The 19388-nt window shown below is 39.7% G+C and overlaps 1 protein-coding gene across 17 annotated transcripts in view; it reads right to left on the reverse strand.

Annotated features, from left to right (window-relative positions):
• The window catches only part of LOC109412019 (aquaporin AQPAe.a), a 364435-nt gene that overhangs the window by 24290 nt on the left and 320757 nt on the right, over positions 1 to 19388 (reverse strand). For all 17 annotated transcript variants that reach the window (XM_029864833.2, XM_029864832.2, XM_029864834.2 and 14 more), the window contains 2 exons: positions 1182 to 1391; positions 997 to 1077 (listed from right to left, as the gene is read on the reverse strand). In XM_029864833.2, coding sequence (XP_029720693.1) covers positions 997 to 1077; positions 1182 to 1391 — 291 coding nt within the window. The remainder of the gene's footprint in view (positions 1 to 996; positions 1078 to 1181; positions 1392 to 19388) is intronic.

Raw genomic sequence — 19388 nt, forward strand, 5'->3', positions numbered from 1 at the left:
CAAATCTTACAGAAATGTCGCGAACCTGTTCATCGACTTTAAAGCGGCATATGTACGACAGCATCGACCGCACAGAGCTATCATGCACGAAAACGCCTTTCCTGGAAAGCTGACTAGACTAATTGAAGCATCGAACGGTGTGAGAAACAGTGTACAGTCAGGTCGTTTTTTACCCAGCTTTAATTTACGCGGCCGCGTAAAACTCCATACAAAAAAAATCGTCTTATTTTTGCATGATTCGTCGAGAAATGGTGAGACTTTTTTTACGCGGTTTTTTGAATTTCGAACTGAGTTTTTTTTTAAGCGGTACTTATCCCCCGTGTAAAAAAAAACCTGACTGTAATGATTTTGGGTGAACTATCCAGTTCATTCGAATCTCGCCGGGGATTGCGACAAGGTGACACACTTTCACCCATGTCGTCGGTTCCATACAATAGGGGCACAACTCAAAATTTGTCATTTTTGAGATTTTGATGGCAAATGATGAAAAACTTGGTAAACTTGCATCTCACAAAGACCCGTTCCAAAATTCGTTGAGAAACGCGAGATTTTGGCATTTTCATCAATTTTCCGCAAAAAAGGCACAACTCAAAATCAGTCAACTTTTTCAATAGTCGTTGGAAAATAGGTAACAAAAATTCATGAAAGAGATAGTTCTTCGCCATCTTCCCATGCTACAATAATCAAAATTCGTTAGTTCTTGTCAAGAGATGAGAGAAATCAGTGAACTTGCAGGAGGTGCTTCAAGGTTGCCATTTTTCAAACGCTTATCCTGAAAATTCACATTTTTTGAGTTGTGCCCCTATTGCAGGAAACCGACGATGTCTAGTCTCGCTCTGGAAGGTGTAATGTGACGAGTCGGGATTAACAACCGGAGTACGATTTTCATGACATGGACACTATCGCCAGAACATTTGGAACGATGATAGAGTTTGCACCTGTTTAAAAAAATAGAAGACTGGCCTGAACTCGTGCATATGCCTTACTAATACTTACCCACTGAGCAGTCCAGTTGCCCATAACCACGGCTGGTCCGAAAGAACGGGCTGGGTTCATGCTAGCGCCGGTATATTTAATCTGTTACAATGAAACCAAAACAATCACCCGTCATTAAGTCATCAATCTTCCACCCACAACTGCTTATCTTCCGCGTCTCGCCGAACAACTATGTATGTACGTACCGCGCTCAAATGACCGGCAGTGATGGACAGCCCGATGGCCAACGGAGCAGATCCTTTGATGTCCGAGCGACGATTGTCACAAACGCCATGGACGACAAACACCAGAATGAAGGTGATAAGAGCCTCAATCATCACGCCCTGTCCGGGGCTGAGCCGGGGGTCAATACCGGTGACACCGAGTCCTCCGATGACATCCGATGGAGTGGCAGCCTGCGAAGTAAAAAAAGTAAAACGGACAAAGGTTCCATCATCAACGGCGTTGGTTGGTTGGAGGATAATTTGATATTTGCATGTTGCGCGCACTCTGATAGATGATCAAAAATGGTTGAGTGTGGTTAGGTGATGTGGCGGTAGGCAGTACAGTTTAAATCGTAATGCTTCAGGAGGGAGCTATTAAATGATGGTTTATTGCCCATTGAATTGGTACGGACGTCGGTTTTATGACCTCTTCTGAGTGGTCAGTGGTCATACAAAAAATGTAGATATACGCCTCCATAAGACTGCAAACTAATCGTCGCGAAACGGTGCTTAATTTTATAACTTGTAAGCACATGTAGATATTTGGCTCCTTTGAGATTTGCGAACAACTTAGTAGGTAAAAAGAAAAACTGATTAAGTCTTGTTCCTTTGAATTCCACCAAGAATTTGCATCCTTTGACAGATTCGTATTTCGACCTCAACTGTAAGGTAGTCTTCAGTGTCTTGTACTTGAGTTTGTATCCGAAAGCCATTGCCACGCATCGGTTTGTATCCACACCGACACTTCCTCTAGCAATGTTTTGGTCGCAATAAGTGCAGCCATTACACGCGGACACTAAGAGATAGTCTTGAAGGTACTTTGGATAAATTTTGGAAAGATCTCCAGATGCAATGCAGCGAAATACTCTGGAAGCATATCGGGAAAAATTCATGGTAGATACTGCCGCAGAGAACCCTCGAAAACTCCTCATAAAACCTCGAGGAAATCTGGTAGAAATCCCAGGAATAACTGTCAAAAATTTTTCGAGAGAAATCGTGAGCAGAATTCTGTGAGAAACTGCAAAAGAAGTAATTGCGGTAGAAATCCAGAATTTATCAAAGGAATTTCGGATCAAATTCTGGATGAATTTCGAAGCAAATTCCTGAGCAAATCTCTGAAGAAATACCTCCTATAGCCAGGTCCATCTGTACTGCCCATCAGCCCATCTCATTCGAAATTATTCGTGCCACACGGTCATATGAAAGCAAAACGGACAATTAGCAAAAAGAGCCAATAATTAAAAAAATGTGGAAATCATCATAGAACACTGATCAGGAAGCTTAGGCTCTGTCCTAGTTGAGACGTAATGCCAGAAAAAAAAGAATAAGCGTGATAATACTCTGAGCTAAGCCATGGTTCTTTTTACACTTCCACCCATGTAACATTAATAACTAAGTTATGTTTTTCACTATCATTATCCACCTCAATTTCACTCATACGCTATACCTATAGCAGCATTCTTCGCAGATGCTCAGGGAAATGCACAATTAAAATTCTATTCAAGTGTAATTGTCATGCATGTCAACCAATGAAACCGGCTATGAATAATATATCTGTGTACGTTCACTATTGGCTTGCGGCAAACACGACTTCGGAACGACACCGACGACAGTACCGTGCAGTGATTTGGCTATATCATAAAAATCACATGATAATAAATGTTGACTGGGGCCACACAGTCTCTCTCCCTGTGACCGATTTCTGTTATACCCATGTGCGAACGATGCAACGCTTGGTTTGAAGCCGTTGAAACCCATTGAGCCTATCTGACTGTAACGATGACGGGGGAAACCTCCGTCAAGCGACCCATCAGAACATTACTGGCAGATGTAGAGAGACGCAGAGACTTCAACAGGTGAACGAACAAAAGAACCCCCTCACAGTTGTTCGCTGATGATGCGCCACAAGTTATTTAGTTCACATCAGCCAAACCTAGGTTCATCTGTCACACAACTCTTCGATTTCTATAGCTGAACTGAAGATAAAAGATTTCACGAGTCAAGGATGACACTTGACGATCAATTTTCATGAATGTGATGTGAGTAGAACGCAGCCCTTCGAAAGAAACAATGCCGATTGCCTTTTGTGTTCTCCCTTCAATGTCGGTGCCGTGATTCATGTTATTACTAGTTCAGTTGCGTACACTGCAACGCAAATTCACTTTATAAATTTATTATTTCCTAAAGTTCACTAACTATCATAAACATTGTTTCAAGAGTTTAGATTTTTGTTTTTTTTTTGCGTGCATCAATAGAAGAAATTATATTTTGATTCTCCTCCACCTGACAACTCGGAGTCTATATCAAGCATAACTTTTCAATCCGACGTAACTCGAGAATGTAAACAAATCCGGGTTAACTGTTGCATGCATGATTCATAAAGCAAATTGAAGAATCCACATCACTGTTTGATAATTTATTGCTTAATTTGTTAAACTAAGCATATTTTTCGAAACGACGTATCTAACTATTTTGATGTTTACAACTTTACTGATAGATACGCCGTTTTGATATATGAGAAAACCAAACGACGTATCTAGCCAAAATCAAAAGTAACAGATACACCAAACTGGCACCATACAAAAGCGACGTATCTGGCGTGACGTATCTCTAACCAACCCGGTGTATGTGTATTTTTGTCAAAATCCATTGTGAAAATGATATGGAATGAGTAGGTTTTGTTTCTTACCTAGTGCGTGCTATATCCCTGGTGATGTTAAGCACGAAAAAACTTATGAAAAGTCTTTTTATAAAAAACTATTTTAGTGAAATGGTCGTCAACATTGACCATGAATTTACTCAGATCAGTGAAAAAGTTAGATACGTCGATTTGAAAAATTATGCTTGATATATTGTCCGTGCAGTTGAACCACGGAATTTTCGACTAGCGAAGTTAGATTTTTCTTCAAATCCGTGCGTCGGATCTAACTTCGGAAGTGGTGCGCTGTATAGCGGACCAGATTTACTATACAGCGCACCACTTCCGAAGTTAGGTCCGATGCATGGATTTGGAGAAAAATCTAACTTCGCTAGTCAAAAACTCTGATTTTCAACTAAATTGATAATATATAAAACTAAACCAAACCCCAGTATACGACTTATTACATTGCGCCGATATTTGTAACCTTCAGCATGGTTGATGATTTTTGTTCATTCATTTATTTATTTAGTTCGTCATCAAATTCATGATAACACTGAATCAACAATTCGTCGCCATAATACTCGATTTGCAGCTGCAGCTCTCCAACGCTCGCCAGATCACGCTCCACCTGGTCCACCCATTGTGCTCTCTGCGCTCCACGCCTTCTTGTGCCAACCGGATGTTTAGCAAACACCATCTTTGCAGGGTTGATGTCCAGCATTTTTGTAACATGCCCTGCCCACTGTATCCGTCCAGCTTTAGCCACTTTCAGGATGTTGGGTTCACCGTAGAGTGCAGCGAGCTCGTGATTCATCCTTTGCCGCCACACACCGTTCTCCTACACGCCGCCGAAGATCGTCCTTAGCAGCACGCGTCGCTCGAAAACTCCGAATGCGTGCCGGTCCTTCTGGAGTCCATAGTGGGCATGACTTCCACTGATAATGCGCCTTCGTATTTCAGGCTCTCATTACTGTCAGCTGTTAGCAAAGAACCGAGGTAGACGAAATCTTCTACCACCTCGAAAGTATCCCCGTCTATCGTAACATTGCTGCCAAGGCTTGTCCTGTCTCGCTCAGTCCCATCTATCAGCATGTACTTTGTCTTAGCCGCATTCACCACCAGTCCAACCTTTGCTGCTTCACGTTTCAGGCGGCTGTACAGTTCTGCCATAGTTTCAAATGTTCTAGCAATAATATCCATATCATCCGCAAAACAGACAAATTTGCCGGATCACGGGAAGATCGTACCCCGGCTGTTAAGCATTCAGTACACGCTTTGCCAATATGCGCAAATATTTGGCTATTTGACGTATCAGACGTTAGCAGATGTTTGCCGTTTGGCTATTATTTGTCAATGGTCAGTACACGTATGACAAACAATTGGCAAACTCACATTTGCACATGTTTGCCACTCGAGTACTGATCGGAGTTGCAAACATGACCAAATATTTGCTATATTGCCTTACTTGAAAAGTGCTCAATTTGTAATATTAGCAAATATTCACCGTGGCAAATTTAGGCAAATATTTGCACAACAATGTTATTGCAAATTTATTTGGTCAGTACACGCATGACAAATAAATTTGTCAAATTTTGCCAAATATTTGCACACTTGGCAAAGCGTGTACTGAAGGCTTTAAGCTCGGTTCTTCGCATAACACCTTCCAGGGCAATATTGAATAGTAGGCAGGAAAGTCCATCACGTTGTCGTAGTCCCCGTCGAGATTCAAATGAATTGGATAGCTCACCCGAAATCCTTACGCTGTTCTACATACCGTCAATCGTTGCTCTAATCTGTCTGGTAAGCTTCCCGGGAAAGCTGTTTTCGTCCATGATTTTCATAGCTTTGTGCGGTCGATACTCCTTTAAGTCGATGAAGAGGTGGTGCGTTGGGACCTGGTATTCACGGCATTTCTGAAGGATTTGCCGTACAATGAAGATCTGGTACGTTGTCGACCGGCCGTCAATGAAACCGGTTTGGTAACTTCCCACAAACACATTTACTTTAGATCAAAGACAACCAAGCGTTTAGTCGACTTCATTCTACGGACTCGATAGTGCGCTCAGCTGCGTTGTTGATGGCTGCTTTGTGCTCCAGCAGTTTTCTAGAGGGGCCACATCGAGCACACCCTCCGGCAACGCTGCAGCGTGAAGAATCAAGCGTACAAACGCCTATACGAAGGCGACATCCGGTTGCTTCAAGCGCTTTAGATCGTACCGGGGGTTTGTACATAGTTAATAACGACGAGTTTTGGGCGCAGTTTGACCATCACCACTAATCAGAGTCGATATTCGCACTACGATAGGTCCTGACGTCGATAATGTCGGAGAAGTGCTGGCCATCAGTTAGAACGTGGACGTTTTGTGATTGCGTTTGTTTTGGTGATCTCAAGATGTAACGATAAGGGAGGCTGTGCTCGAAGAAGGTTCTACGAATAGCCATGTTCCTGGAGGCGGCGAAATTGATGAGGCGTAGACCATTTTCGTTCGTCAGCTGGTGGGCGCTGAACTTTCCAATCGTCGGTCTGAATTCCTTGTCCTGGCCTATCTGAGCGTTTAGATCTCCTATGATGATCTTGACGTCATGGCTTGGGCAGCGGTCGTACTCGCGTTTGAGCTGCGCGTAAAATGCATTTTTGTCATCATCAGTGCTTCCGGAGTGAGAGCTGTGCAGTGTGCACGTTTATTATGCTGATGTTGAAGAATCGGCCCTTGATCCTCAACCTGCACATTCTTTTGTCAATCGGGCACCAACTAATCACGCGCCTTTGCATGCTGTCTATCACTATAAAAGCTGTTCCCAGCTCACGTGTGTTGCAACAACTCTGGTAGATAGTATGATTACCTCTAAACGTTTGCACCATGGATCCTGTCCAACACACCTCCTACAGCGCTAATATTCCGAACCCGCAGCCCTTCAGTTTATCGGCGAGTATGTGGGTGAGGCTTGCCCACACTTATATGAAAAACAAAAATTTCGAAAAATGTCAAGTCTTACCTCCTAAATCAGTTGTTTTAGTCTCCCAGAAGCTACGTTCAAAATTTGAGCAAAATCGGTTGAGCCTAAGGGGGCGCTCAAAACGCTTGAAGTTTGTATGCGAAAACTTGGCCAAATGTATGCAGAAATTTTAAGTTTTCGAATTTTGCCGCTAGGTGGCGCTGTAAGCGTTCAATAATCAAACCCTTTGCTATTTTTGTAGTTGACTATATGGCAAAGAACTTTGTCGAAGACCGCGAAGTGATCCGACGGATATGAAAAAAGTTATACCCTCTAGGCAAAGTGAGGCAAAGTATTGAGATTCCATTATTGATAGGGTATTGGTTCCCTTATTAAGCATGTGGCTCCCATTTTCATCCTACGAAAAACAAGGGATTGGAGCGCTGTTTGTTTTGTTTCTTATTTTTGTATTTTTTGTTAGAAGTGAGCACCCATGTTAACACAAAGAACGGAATCAATCGGTGCCGTAATCGCTTGTTTTCGAATAGGATGAATATGGGAGCGTGAGATTACTGATGGCACACATACCCTATTATTGTTTTACATGTATTGGAAAAACAACAATAAAGTTTATCTTCACTTTATCTAGGGTATAACTTTTTTCACAGACGTAGGATCACTTTACGTTCTTCGACAAAGTTGTTTGGTATATAGTCACCTACAAAAATACCATACAAACTTCAAGCGTTTTGAGCGCCCCTTTAGGCTTAATTGATTTTGTCAAATTTTGAACGTAGCTTCTGGGAGCCCAAAACAACTGATTTAGGAGGTAAGACTTGGCATTTTTCGAAATTTTTGTTTTTCATGTAAGTGTGGGCCACCTTAATGTGGGTGCCCCCGATGAAGTTGAGAGATCTGCAGTGCCACGTACCGATCTTCCAATCGCAAGTCCCATTTCGTCACTGTGGTCGTCGCCATTGGTGTCGGTTCGCATTCTTATCTTGTTAATTTTTCGGTGCTTGTCTTTTTATGGCAGGCTCACAGGGCCTCAGACCAACCCACTAGCCCAGGGATCTGGGCTTACCTTTCAAGATGGCGGCTGCATTAAGGAGTGTTAGGCTTTAAAACCATACAACATAGGTATATTTGCCATGGAGAAATGTCCGGAGTTCAAAAATGGCGACCAGAATATCCAAGATTTAACTACCTCAAATTCAAGATGGCGGCTGTTTTTCATATAAGTAAGAGATGTCCAGAGTTTAAAAAATAGATACTAAAATATACAAATGTATGACGGCCAAAAATTACAACAATTTTAAGGAGGCTGTTAAAAGCATGCAATATGGATCAGTGCCGGATTTAGGCTTCGGGGGGCCCGGGGCAAACCGTATAAAGGGGGCCCCCAAAAACAAGATTTTGAATATCTAAACTGTACATTAACTTTTTCTTTTCAATATTGTTTATTATTCGTTGATTTCAGTCCGTCTTGATTTGTCGTTGCATCGCGTCGTCGTTCTGCGTGCGTGCTTATCTTCGTACGGGGCGGTTTAGTGTGTTTTTGGAGGCAAAGTGGAAGTGCCGCTTTTTTTCATTCGGATCGGCCGCGTCGTCGTCGACAATTTGAATGTGCACATCGTCGTACCCGTGTGTTGTTGTAGCGGTTCAGTGTGATTTCGTGGCCAGTTAGTGGAAGATGCTGCAGCACATACGCACTGGAGACTTCGAAGGATGTTTATTGGTGAGCTCGTTCCATTTTATCACAATAATTAAGGCTAAAGGATGTATAAAATTCTGCTCTGGTTTTTTGTGTATTTATCTAACAAATATTGAAAAGTTCGTCACGTCATGTGTCGGCGCTAGTTCCAAATGCACATTTAGTTGATGATAAATATGTTTCTTTCATTTTTTGCATGTACACAAAAGTTTGAATGGTTCGTCATCTTCGGTGTCGACATTTGTAATATTTTAGTCCAAATGAATAAATGGTAAAAGATAGACGGCGAACCATACGGTAAGGTCTTTCTGATTTATTTATCACGTGTAATTTTGTAAATACTTGTGAATCGATCGCGTTCAGCATTGTCTCGGGCGGAAACGCAAACTACGGGTGCGTCGGTGTTTAACATCAAAAAATCAAAACATTACATTCGTTTACTACGACGAATTCCTTAACACATCTCCATTTACCCTGTCCAAACTCCTAGTGATTTCTCGTAGTAACGCAGAGAATTCCTCGGTTATTGGCCTAAGCGAGAATCACGTCATCACTTCCTTCCCCATCCTCAATTGACCTGCATTCGGACGCGGCCGGCGCTGGTATTGCTTATTGAAAAGTATTGGGATTCCAGTATTTACACAATGAAGAGAAAGCTAATCCCAAGCATCATCTGTTGGTTCTTTGTGTAAATGCAGTTGTCCTTGCAATAACAGAGGAGCAACCGCGGGCGGTCAATCATGCTCATGCTCATGCTCATGCTCAATATTGTTTATTATTCGTTTTTTTGCTGATTTTTGCGGTTTAAAAGGAAACTATGTCACTCAACTGTTTTGTTCATTCGAATGATGAATGTTTCATTTATTTTTTTATTTCTTATGATGAAATATTAAAAACCTTCAATTGCAATTCTCCAAAATTTCCAAAATATAAATAAATGAAAAAAATGTTACGAACAAGCGTTCTAATATGTATTTATTCTAAAATGTCAAGATTCCGCATACAGGTTTACTGCGTAAATGTAATCTTATTCAGATCATACATATATTTTAAACTTTCATCCGAATTTAAGGACAGACTTGTTGGAATCCCAAAATGGCCGACTTTGATACCTACTAACGATTTCGAAGGCACAAATCTCTTCGTAAACAGAACCAGCGCACCTGAGATTCTCATTTTAAGCTTATTGCAAGTGAGCAAGGACAGAATAATAAAATGCATTGCCATTTAAAGCTTGCTTCTTGAGATTTGTGCTTCTGAAGTTTTGAAGAACTGTTGAAGCGGCATTTCAAGACGTTTGTCCTTAAAAGATTTATGAAAATTTTACAAATTAGCGTTCAGTTCGAATTGCAAAATTCTACGAGTGAACAAAGTCAGGATTGTAGGGGGTAACTGTAGCAATAACACTGTAAAAACATTGTTCCGAGATGATTTAAAAAACTAAGTTTCCAAAACTGCCCCGAATTTCTCGAACATCTCCAGTAATCGTTATCTACTCTTTCCCATGATAACATCTGTCCTCAACGAACTGTTGCAGATGGGTTTTAAGCAGTTATTTGATAGAGACGCTTTTTTGTTGTAATGTTAAGTCCTACAGTTTTTCAATTGAATTCAACAAGAACTCCATGGGGTTTTAAAAAAAAACTTCATTTTACCTGATTATTGAATACTGTTATACCTATCTAGATATGAGTTTGCTGCAACCAAGCATTAAAACCGATCCCTCAAATAAGTCATTCTGGGAAATACACTTCAATTCTACGGTTGAATTGCTTAGCAATTAAAATACTGTTTTTTTTTAACTTATACGAAAGAGCAACATATTTTGGCACCAAAAATACGAAACTAAAGATTTGATGTAAAGATATCAAAAATTATGAAACTTTGAATTTTTATGTGAAAATTCAGATATGAAATAATCTGGATACCCTTAAAGAACTCAATTATAACTACACTAGGACAAGTATAAAATAAATCGTCTCTTGAAGGGAATTTTATGTTTTGATGAAGAAAATATATAGTGCTTCAGGATTCTTGGGGGGCCCCCCTAATCGGGGGGCCCGGGGCACTTGCCCCCTTTGCCCCCCCTTAAATCCGGGCCTGATATGGATATATTTGGTATGTTGAAGATGTCCGAAGTCCAATAAATGGCAATAAGAACATCTAAAATAGCAAATAGCTCAAAATTTAAGATGGTTTCTATTTATGGAATTTTAGGCTCTAAAATCATACAATATGGATATATTTTTTGGTATGACGATGATGTCTGCGGTACAAGAATGATGGCCAAAATAAGATGTCGGCCCAAAATTCTATATGGTGGCTGTTTAATATAGTTTAGCTTAGGGCTCTAAGATCATGCAATATGGGTATATGTAATAAGGGAGAAGATGTCCGAAGTCCATAAAATGGCGATTAGAACATCCAAAATAGCATTAAATTTTTGTTATAGAATTCTAAGCTAAGGGCCTCTATCTTGTACTGACTTTGCGAACCCTCTAAGCAGAATACCCTCTTCGAATGAGTGTAATCAGTTTCGTACCTTTTAATTCCGCCCTATGTAGGGCTGAATTAAAAGGTACGAAACTGTTTACACTCATTCGAATAAGGGTCTCTAGTTAGCCTAGTGGTTAAGGCTATGGACCGCCAATCCGGAGACGGCGGGTGTAGAAAAAAAAAATCAGTTTTAGCGTTACGTAATAAATGGATGCTGCCTAATCAGAATATTCAAAATGCCACTCAATTTCTTGGGTTTGTGCACAAGTAAGAACTATTTAGGGGTAGGCGGGGCATAATGAGCAGCTTAAGCATTTTGCCACCAAATCCAGTAAATTAAGTGCAAACAATGTGTAATTTTAACGTTCAATCCTCATTTGAACCTTAACTGACAAAAGCCAATCGTTGAAATTTCGAATAAAGTTATAAATTTTGTAGAATTTTATGTTTTTAAAAACGTATAAAATCGCGAGTTGCGTTTTGGGGGTGGGGCATAATGAGCACCCTAGGTGGGGCAGGATGATCAATATCAGTTTTGTACACAATCAAATGCTAATTGACTATTCTTGTCAATGATAAAGCATACCGGCAACAATCATTAAGAATTTGAAGGGATTACGGGGTTTAAATTTGTAGGAAACTGTGGGGTTCCAATGAGTCTTCTATTGAGGAATTTTTAAACGGTGATAATATACAGATACTGAAATTTTAAAGCTAATAAATTGAAAGTTACAGACAAAACTTTACTATATGCATCAAAACAGAGAAACCCAAAATTAAAATTTGTTTGTTGAAGATGTTTACAATTTTCATTATTTTTTCACTAGTTGCTCATTCTGCCCCACCCTACTATCAACTCTTTGAAGCATATTTTTTCAACAAAATAATTACACAAATAGTTGAAAAGTGTTACAAATACATTTCATTGGCCTAGAGAATATCAAGAAAATCGAAAGATGCCAACTAAGTTGTGATTTCGATACCCAAAACCTTATTTTAGGTCACCTGATTCTTATAATATTTTCCCAGTACATGACCACTTTACGCATTTTGATTATTTTTTCAAGGTAAACGGATTTTTTGACTAATGTTTTATCATCAACTCTTTGGATTTTAGATAATAAGGCTACAATCAAGCAATTTGTTTTGTTAATTTGAAGATTTACAGTGAAAATACAAGGTGCTCATTATGCCCCACCTGCTCATTATGCCCCGCCTACCCCTACATTAAGTTGGACATCTTCCCGTCGATGGGCTGCGTCGGACCTGAAACCGATCGGCAATAAGGTAATTTATTAATCCTTTTTAATCTTTAGTAAGAACAGAACGTGTTATGCTCGTTCTCGTTGTCGCGTCTCGTGGGTATTCAAAATAATATTCCGAAATTCTTTTACACTATGAAATTTTAGGCTCTAAAACTAATATTGAAAAATTGGGTGAGGAAGTTTTACCCAGATATTGAAATTCCGTTCTTTAAAGCCAAGATGAAGAGCTACAAGTGAATTATGCGATTTTTGTCCTTAACTGTATGCATACCGAAAATCTTGATTATATCAAATGTACCGTGGAGTGAAAAAATGCTGTAATTTTGCATTTTTCCTAAAGTCTACTCCTTTGTCCAGTGGGCTGGACACATTATGTATCCCAACAAGCATGCCTTATTCAGATTATAAGACTAGCGGTACACTGTTTAATTCATGGAGCAAGACTATCAATGTTATCGTAAGGTGCAATGATTTTTCGAAGGCACGAGAAAGGGACCATCACTGCTAGGTGGAATAATTTGTTTTTTTTTTTTTTAAATAATTTTTGATGTTCTAAAATCAGTTAAAGCAACCTTGACCGACAATAACATATCCCAGAACGTGATATTGTGCTCATTTTATCCCAACTCCGAGGACAAGAAAAAATGTCTGGGAATGGACACTACAGTTGTATACATGATATACACATATAGAGAAAACGGAGAAAACAGATAGACAGATACAAAGTAGAAGGAAAGGGACAATCAAAGATTAAATCTAGGACCTTTTGCAAACAAATTAGTAATTAGACTAGTATCGTAAACATGGGTCAAATTTATCTCCGGGTTGAAGTGATCAGACATTTTTCCGTTAGATGAATCATGGTTTAAATAGTTTTATTATTCATATAGGTTAGTATCTGATTCCAAAAGTACGGCACTGGAAAGAAAACTATTGAAATTATGCTTAGTCTAACGAAAAAATGCCTGTAAAATTTCGACCCGGAGATCAATTTGTCCCCGGTTCACGGTACGTACGTCACCTCATAATTAATATAGTTTTTCTAACCATCGAAAAAGTCATCTCAAATAGTGCCAAAAGGCTTAAATGAGAATGGGCAAAAAGTATGGAGTGTGGCCCATCACATGTACACTAGTATGGGACACGCTTGTATGAAAAAAAAATCATGGCTCCAGTCGGATTTTTAGATCCCATTTAGGTCCCATATGAACTGTACAACATTTCAGCGCAATCGGTGAAACTATAATTTAGCGCAACCGATTCAAAGTTTGCATAGGATTTACTATGGGAAAAGTTACACTTTCAAACAAAAAATCCCAGAGGTCGCCCTTTGTCCCCTTAATTCAAATCGATCAACGCTACTTGTAGAAAAATCTATATATATAAAAATGAATTTCCGTCTGTCTGTCTGTCTGTCTGTCTGTCTGTCTGTCTGTCTGACCGCTATGCATTCGGAAACTACTGAACCGATCGGTGTGAAATTTTGTATGTGGGTTCATTCGGGCCCGGTGAAGGTTCTTAGCATAGTGTGAGAACCCTCCTCCCACTGGAAAAGGGGGCTCCCATACAAATGAAACAAAAATGTGCTGAGAGAAAAGTTCAACAGTCAAAAGCAACATAACCAATCTAGAGTGCGGTGCTCCAGTGACCTCAAAAATGTCACATTTGCATTGCCGATAGAATGCAATGTTTACCCAGAAGACAATGAAGGGCGGTATCGGCCGCATCAACAGAGCTTTGCGGCTTTGTCACAGTGATGACCGGCTCCCGGGAATGGATCGGCAGCATCAAAACGAATCGGTCAATAGTACAGTGCCGGCTGGGTAATTAAATTTGTTTTAATTTGTTAAATTATGTCCCAAAATATATGGTTTTTTACAGGTACACACCGCTGCTGATTGTTGGTGGGGGGTTCCTTGGGCGACACAGCGACTCCAGACGAGCTGTGCGATCGGAAATCTCACCGGATGGCAAAGCGAGCGGGGCCGGCACTCGGCCGACGGGACCAGCGCGCGTTGTGCAGGGGGGGGGGGGGGAGTAGCTGTTGGCTGCAGAAGCCTTCCCTGTTGGACGCAATCGGCCAGTCGTGGGCTAACCACACCTTGGACGGCCAAAAGAATGGAAAGCTCCCTTATGTTTAGGGCCTTCGACCCGAGCTATTAATCCTCCTATGAGGACTCACGGTATTTTACGGTTAGGCGGTTCCCGGTTCCGCGGGCCGAGCCGTGTGCTGGACGGAGACCTATTAAAAGATCCAAACAAAGAGGTCCTAATGGACGGTTCATTTTAAAAACTATTTCCAGTAATAGTGCAGGGTATTCAAATTTACCTAAGCAGAACTCTTCCTCTTTACCACTGCACTATTAACCCTTTATAAGACCGACAAAATTAAACGAGGTGTCCACGCAGACTATTATGGAAATGATTATATGTATGCTAGATTAAATGTACAAAACCATTTTTGTTTTGTTGCCACTGCCTATTCAGCCTAAAAACACTGGTGGAAATATAGTTTCCGCTGCCCGTTTAGGCCACCGGCGTTGGTGGCAATATTCTTGCCACTGCCCGTTTGATGTACTTTTCTGCTTAAGACTGCGAAAAATAGCCTGAAATAAGATTTCGAAGTGGAAAAAGACTAAACCGATAATATACACTGCGTAATTTAGCTCATATAAACCAGTAATTTGATTTTTTCTTAAAATATTTACAAAATCATCGGTTTTACAGTAAGTTTGAGCCAATTTTTTCAAGCAGTAAAATTTAATCGTTTTTCAGTCAACAAACAGCTCACAAATTGTGATTTAAACTTAGTTCAGAACCAAACACAAACCCACGTAGTAAATCCCGTATGAGTGAACCGAAAGAAATTACGATATTAATTGTTATCAAGAAAAAAAGTTGGTGGCAACCCGAGCAAAGTCGAACAACAAAATGATAGCAAATCGAAAACTCGATTTGTATTCACCAGCAAATTTATATCACTAAATGATGACTAAATTTGTCTTGACTAATTTTGATTTCATTTTGCTGTCACTTCAAACTATTACAAATATTAAGTTTTGATGTTTTTTTTCAAAACTTTCAGGCAGCATTGTATAATAACTCTAAGAATTTACCATTAGTGCAATTATTTTATTGCATTGAAGTTTTCATATCAATCGAAAAATCATAATATTTAACGATATTTCCATTTGTTCGTACTGATAGCAAAAACAGTTATCAATTTGCTATCACTGATAGCAGGTATTGTTGTCAGCTTGCTCTTATGGGAACAATTTTCTGCTCTCATTTTTGATGTTTTAACCGTTAAAACGACCAAAACGACAACAACCCGAGTTATCATAATTTGCAATATCTCAACATCAAAATTTGTTTTCAAATTGCTGTCAGACTTTGCTCGGGAATATGGTTAACAACGCCTTATAAAGTGTTAAAAACCACAGCGCACTGACGCCTGTTAACAATAGGTGCTAAAATTCTAATTATTATTTTAAGAGTTAATAATAATTAAATTATATTTTAATTAATTGCCGCCCATTTCTACAGTAATGTTACATATTTTTAGCGACAACACAGTTACAGTGGTACTTAACCCTTACACTTCTGTTATATTTTCCTTCTGATTTTACACAAGCAACGTGATGGGTTCGACATTCAACATGAAATACAAAACAAAAACCAAAAATATGTAACCCAACGGTTACCAAGAGGAATGACATATCGTTTTATAACCGGAAAATCCGCATTTGTCCGTTCCTAAAGTGCCCCACACAATGCATACGTTTGCGTGTGCGTGACAGTAGTTTGACACATTTCCCATGGGAAAACTGTCAAAAAAACGCAAACCTCGACGGAACGGACGCTATGTGCTCTAGGCTTAACCGTCGCAAACCGCTGTTAACTGAGCGGCATAGCAGTTAGAGGCGGCTAATGACGGTTAGCAACGAGTAAATGCGGATTTCTTCAGTTAGCAAAGAAAGTGTCAATCCTCCTGATGTTTATAAAACAAAGGGGACTAAATTTGGTTTTTGAAGGCTGGAAACGTCAATAATATTGAGAGTTACCTTCCATCTATGAAAACGGAAAGGACCATTAGGCCGAACGTCATGCAACCGAATGAACAATATCCCGAATGGACATTAGGCAGCATGGTCATTGAATCAAAATGCCATCAGGCAGAATGATCATCATTCCGGCATTGTCACACAGATACTTCCCGATACTTATGCTTCTCACACCATCTGAAATTTTTCCTTCTTTTAATAATATGCTGTTCTTTCAAGTCACACTGCTAAATACTTGATCGGGGATGTTTTCTTCATTTAAAAATAAGTAATTCTTTCGCATTACACTCCGGGTCATTCTAAAAAGATAAGACCGACAAAAGATAAAATTTAATCAGACAACAAAACACAAACTGTGTGTTTACCAGGTAATAAGCATGTACAGATAAAAGTTTAAACTTCTTCTTAGTAAAAAATGTGTAGGTTTGTGAAGACCAGAAATGTTTCTAAGGTGGTGAGTAATGGTAAAGGCTCTCATAAAGTAAAATCATGACTCACTACTTAAAAGTTAATCAAGCAAGTAATAAATGAAATTGGCATGTGAAGGGTTTTGAAGGCAAGGAATGTTTCAAAAGTTGAGGGTCTGTGACCCCTCCTTCATCTGGGAGCAACACCCCAACATCCTAATGAAACAGAATGCAGAGAAATAAACTAAATTTGGCAAGTGGACATTTTTAAAGGCGTGGAATGTCTATGATATTGTGAGCCCTTCCAGAGAGTGGAGAGGATTTTCGTGCTAAATATGAATTTTTGCATAACTAGGAAAAAGAGTACGGCCGACCGTTATTATGCCGAAGTTCATAGACATGAATGAAGAATAGCTCGAATGGACATTAGGCCGAATATTCATTGAATCCACAGGCAGAATGATCGGCATGGCTCTTTGTCATGCAGGTTGTACTTCATGCTGCTTATAATGCTCACTTCATCAGAGATTTTTCCTTCTTTTAGTATTACATTTTCTTTACGGCTCAACTGATAAAATTTACAACATATGTACCTTATTTTTCCTTCTTTTTATCGAAGGTTTTTCTTCCCAGTAGTGGCGCTTTTGTGTAGTTTATGGTAGTTGAGCTCTGAACTCTATGGTCGATTTGTCCCTTTAAGTTACATTGATAAAGAGTCGGTTAGCACCAAACCACTAAACAGCATTCCTTATCTGAGATTTTTCCTTCTTTTAAAATAGGCTGTTCTTTTGCACTGTTATGAAAGAGTGGGCCTTCACATCAAAAATCAACCAAAGATAAAATAAGATAAAGTCAAATGCCTCAAATGGAAGATAACGTGCTTCTGTAGCCGGCCTTCAAATTTAAACACAAAAATGATTTACATATCATTTGTAGCCATATAACTAATAAACGAAAGGAATGATCAACAAGATTTTTGAATTGTTCATTTTGTTCTTAGGGTAAGAACATTATTGATAATTTAGAGAAAACTTTCCGTTTTACGGTAGAACGGAAAGCTACCGCAGCAGTCAGACTACTGATTTTCACTGAGGTATCATCGATCTACCCTAGCGATGCCTTGGATAGCCTTGGATACGACGCCGATGATCATTGTTTGTTGTTGGTTTTCAGTTCAATTCACCTTGCAAGCATAGGGCACTGCATGAAATTCTCTCCTTCTCTTTCACTCTTACAGAAATTTTGTAAACAACAAGGCCAAGAAACGTCAAAATCCCATACAATATCAAAACAATGCAGTGCCCTATACTTTGATTTGGCCTTCAGTTTCAATGATAGGATGATTTTCATGCCTGCGGTAGGACTTTGACAGCTGCGGTAGAACTCGGCGGCTACCGCAGAGTGCATTTTTTTTCTAAAAATCCGCAATAACATTAAGAAAATTAACAAAAACATTAGAAAAACTGAGAAATTTATATTTACTAGGTTTAATCACCGCATGACTTTATCATAATTAATTTTAATTGGCTTTTTTCAGTGATATGAATACTACTCGAAGTAAGAGGGAGTAAGGCCAGTCTAGGGATAGTAGTATTCATCTATTACTATTACCTAGCCGTTCAACTAGAGAACGCATGGCAAGAAGATCGTCGTTGTGATTGTGTTGCTCAACAATGGCCCTCTGTTAATTTCAATTTCTGTTCAATTTCTCTTATCGCTCGCTTGCGCATCTATCCACCGTATTCTTTCATTACTTTCCGTACTCCCTCTTACTTCGAGTAGTATTCATATCACCGAAAAAAGCCAATTAAAATTAGTTATGATAAACTGAGAAATTATCATAAGTTCTATAAGAACAGAAGATATTCCAAACCATCAGAACTAAACCAATCTAAAGTGTCTTAGTGAAAGATCCACAATTAAAATGGGGCAATGCAAAGTTTGCCGGGTCAGCTAGTCATTTATAAAACTTTCCTTCGAAGACCGCAAAACAATTGGATGCTTGTGGAAAAAGTTATTGATTTACTACCGATTAGTGATTCAACGAACGGCTTTTTGTTTTATTTTATTAGCAGCACTGCAGCTGCTGCCTTGGCTGCTATTATTTCTGGGGGTGGTGATGCCCAGTGGTGGAAATGGATCGCGAACGTGTGCTTACGCGCTACAAAAAAATGCCATCGCATCGCAAGCCTTTGCTGTGCGATTGTGTTCGCACGTTTGTGGCTCACGATCGTACGACACGAACGCCAACGAGCGCATCACATCTTTTGCAAGCGCGATGCTTTTTCATTTTAGAGGTTCGCGGCCGATATTTTTGTAATGAAATCAAATGTTGGTAAACTTTTTCGTCGATATCATTTATTGGTATGGTATCTAACCAGTATAATCATAAAACACCCAACTAATTACCTTTAAGTGTACAAAACATGGCAACAAACCAAGTGATCTACATTGTGATCCTTCTGGCGAACCAACTGCGATTCTGCTCGTTCGACATTTGTTTTGTGTTGGTTCGTCGATTCGGGAAATCGTGAACCGTTCTCTCTTTTTGGGTTCGCGAGCGCGTGAGCAAAGATTGTGTTTGATGCGAACCAAAAAACACGTCAAGCGCATGATGCTTTCCACCACTGGTGATGCCTCCCGCCACCCCGTGCAACAACGGCAG

This window comes from Aedes albopictus, chromosome 2 (assembly GCF_035046485.1).
Source record: "Aedes albopictus strain Foshan chromosome 2, AalbF5, whole genome shotgun sequence".
Classification (NCBI taxonomy): domain Eukaryota; kingdom Metazoa; phylum Arthropoda; class Insecta; order Diptera; family Culicidae; genus Aedes; species Aedes albopictus.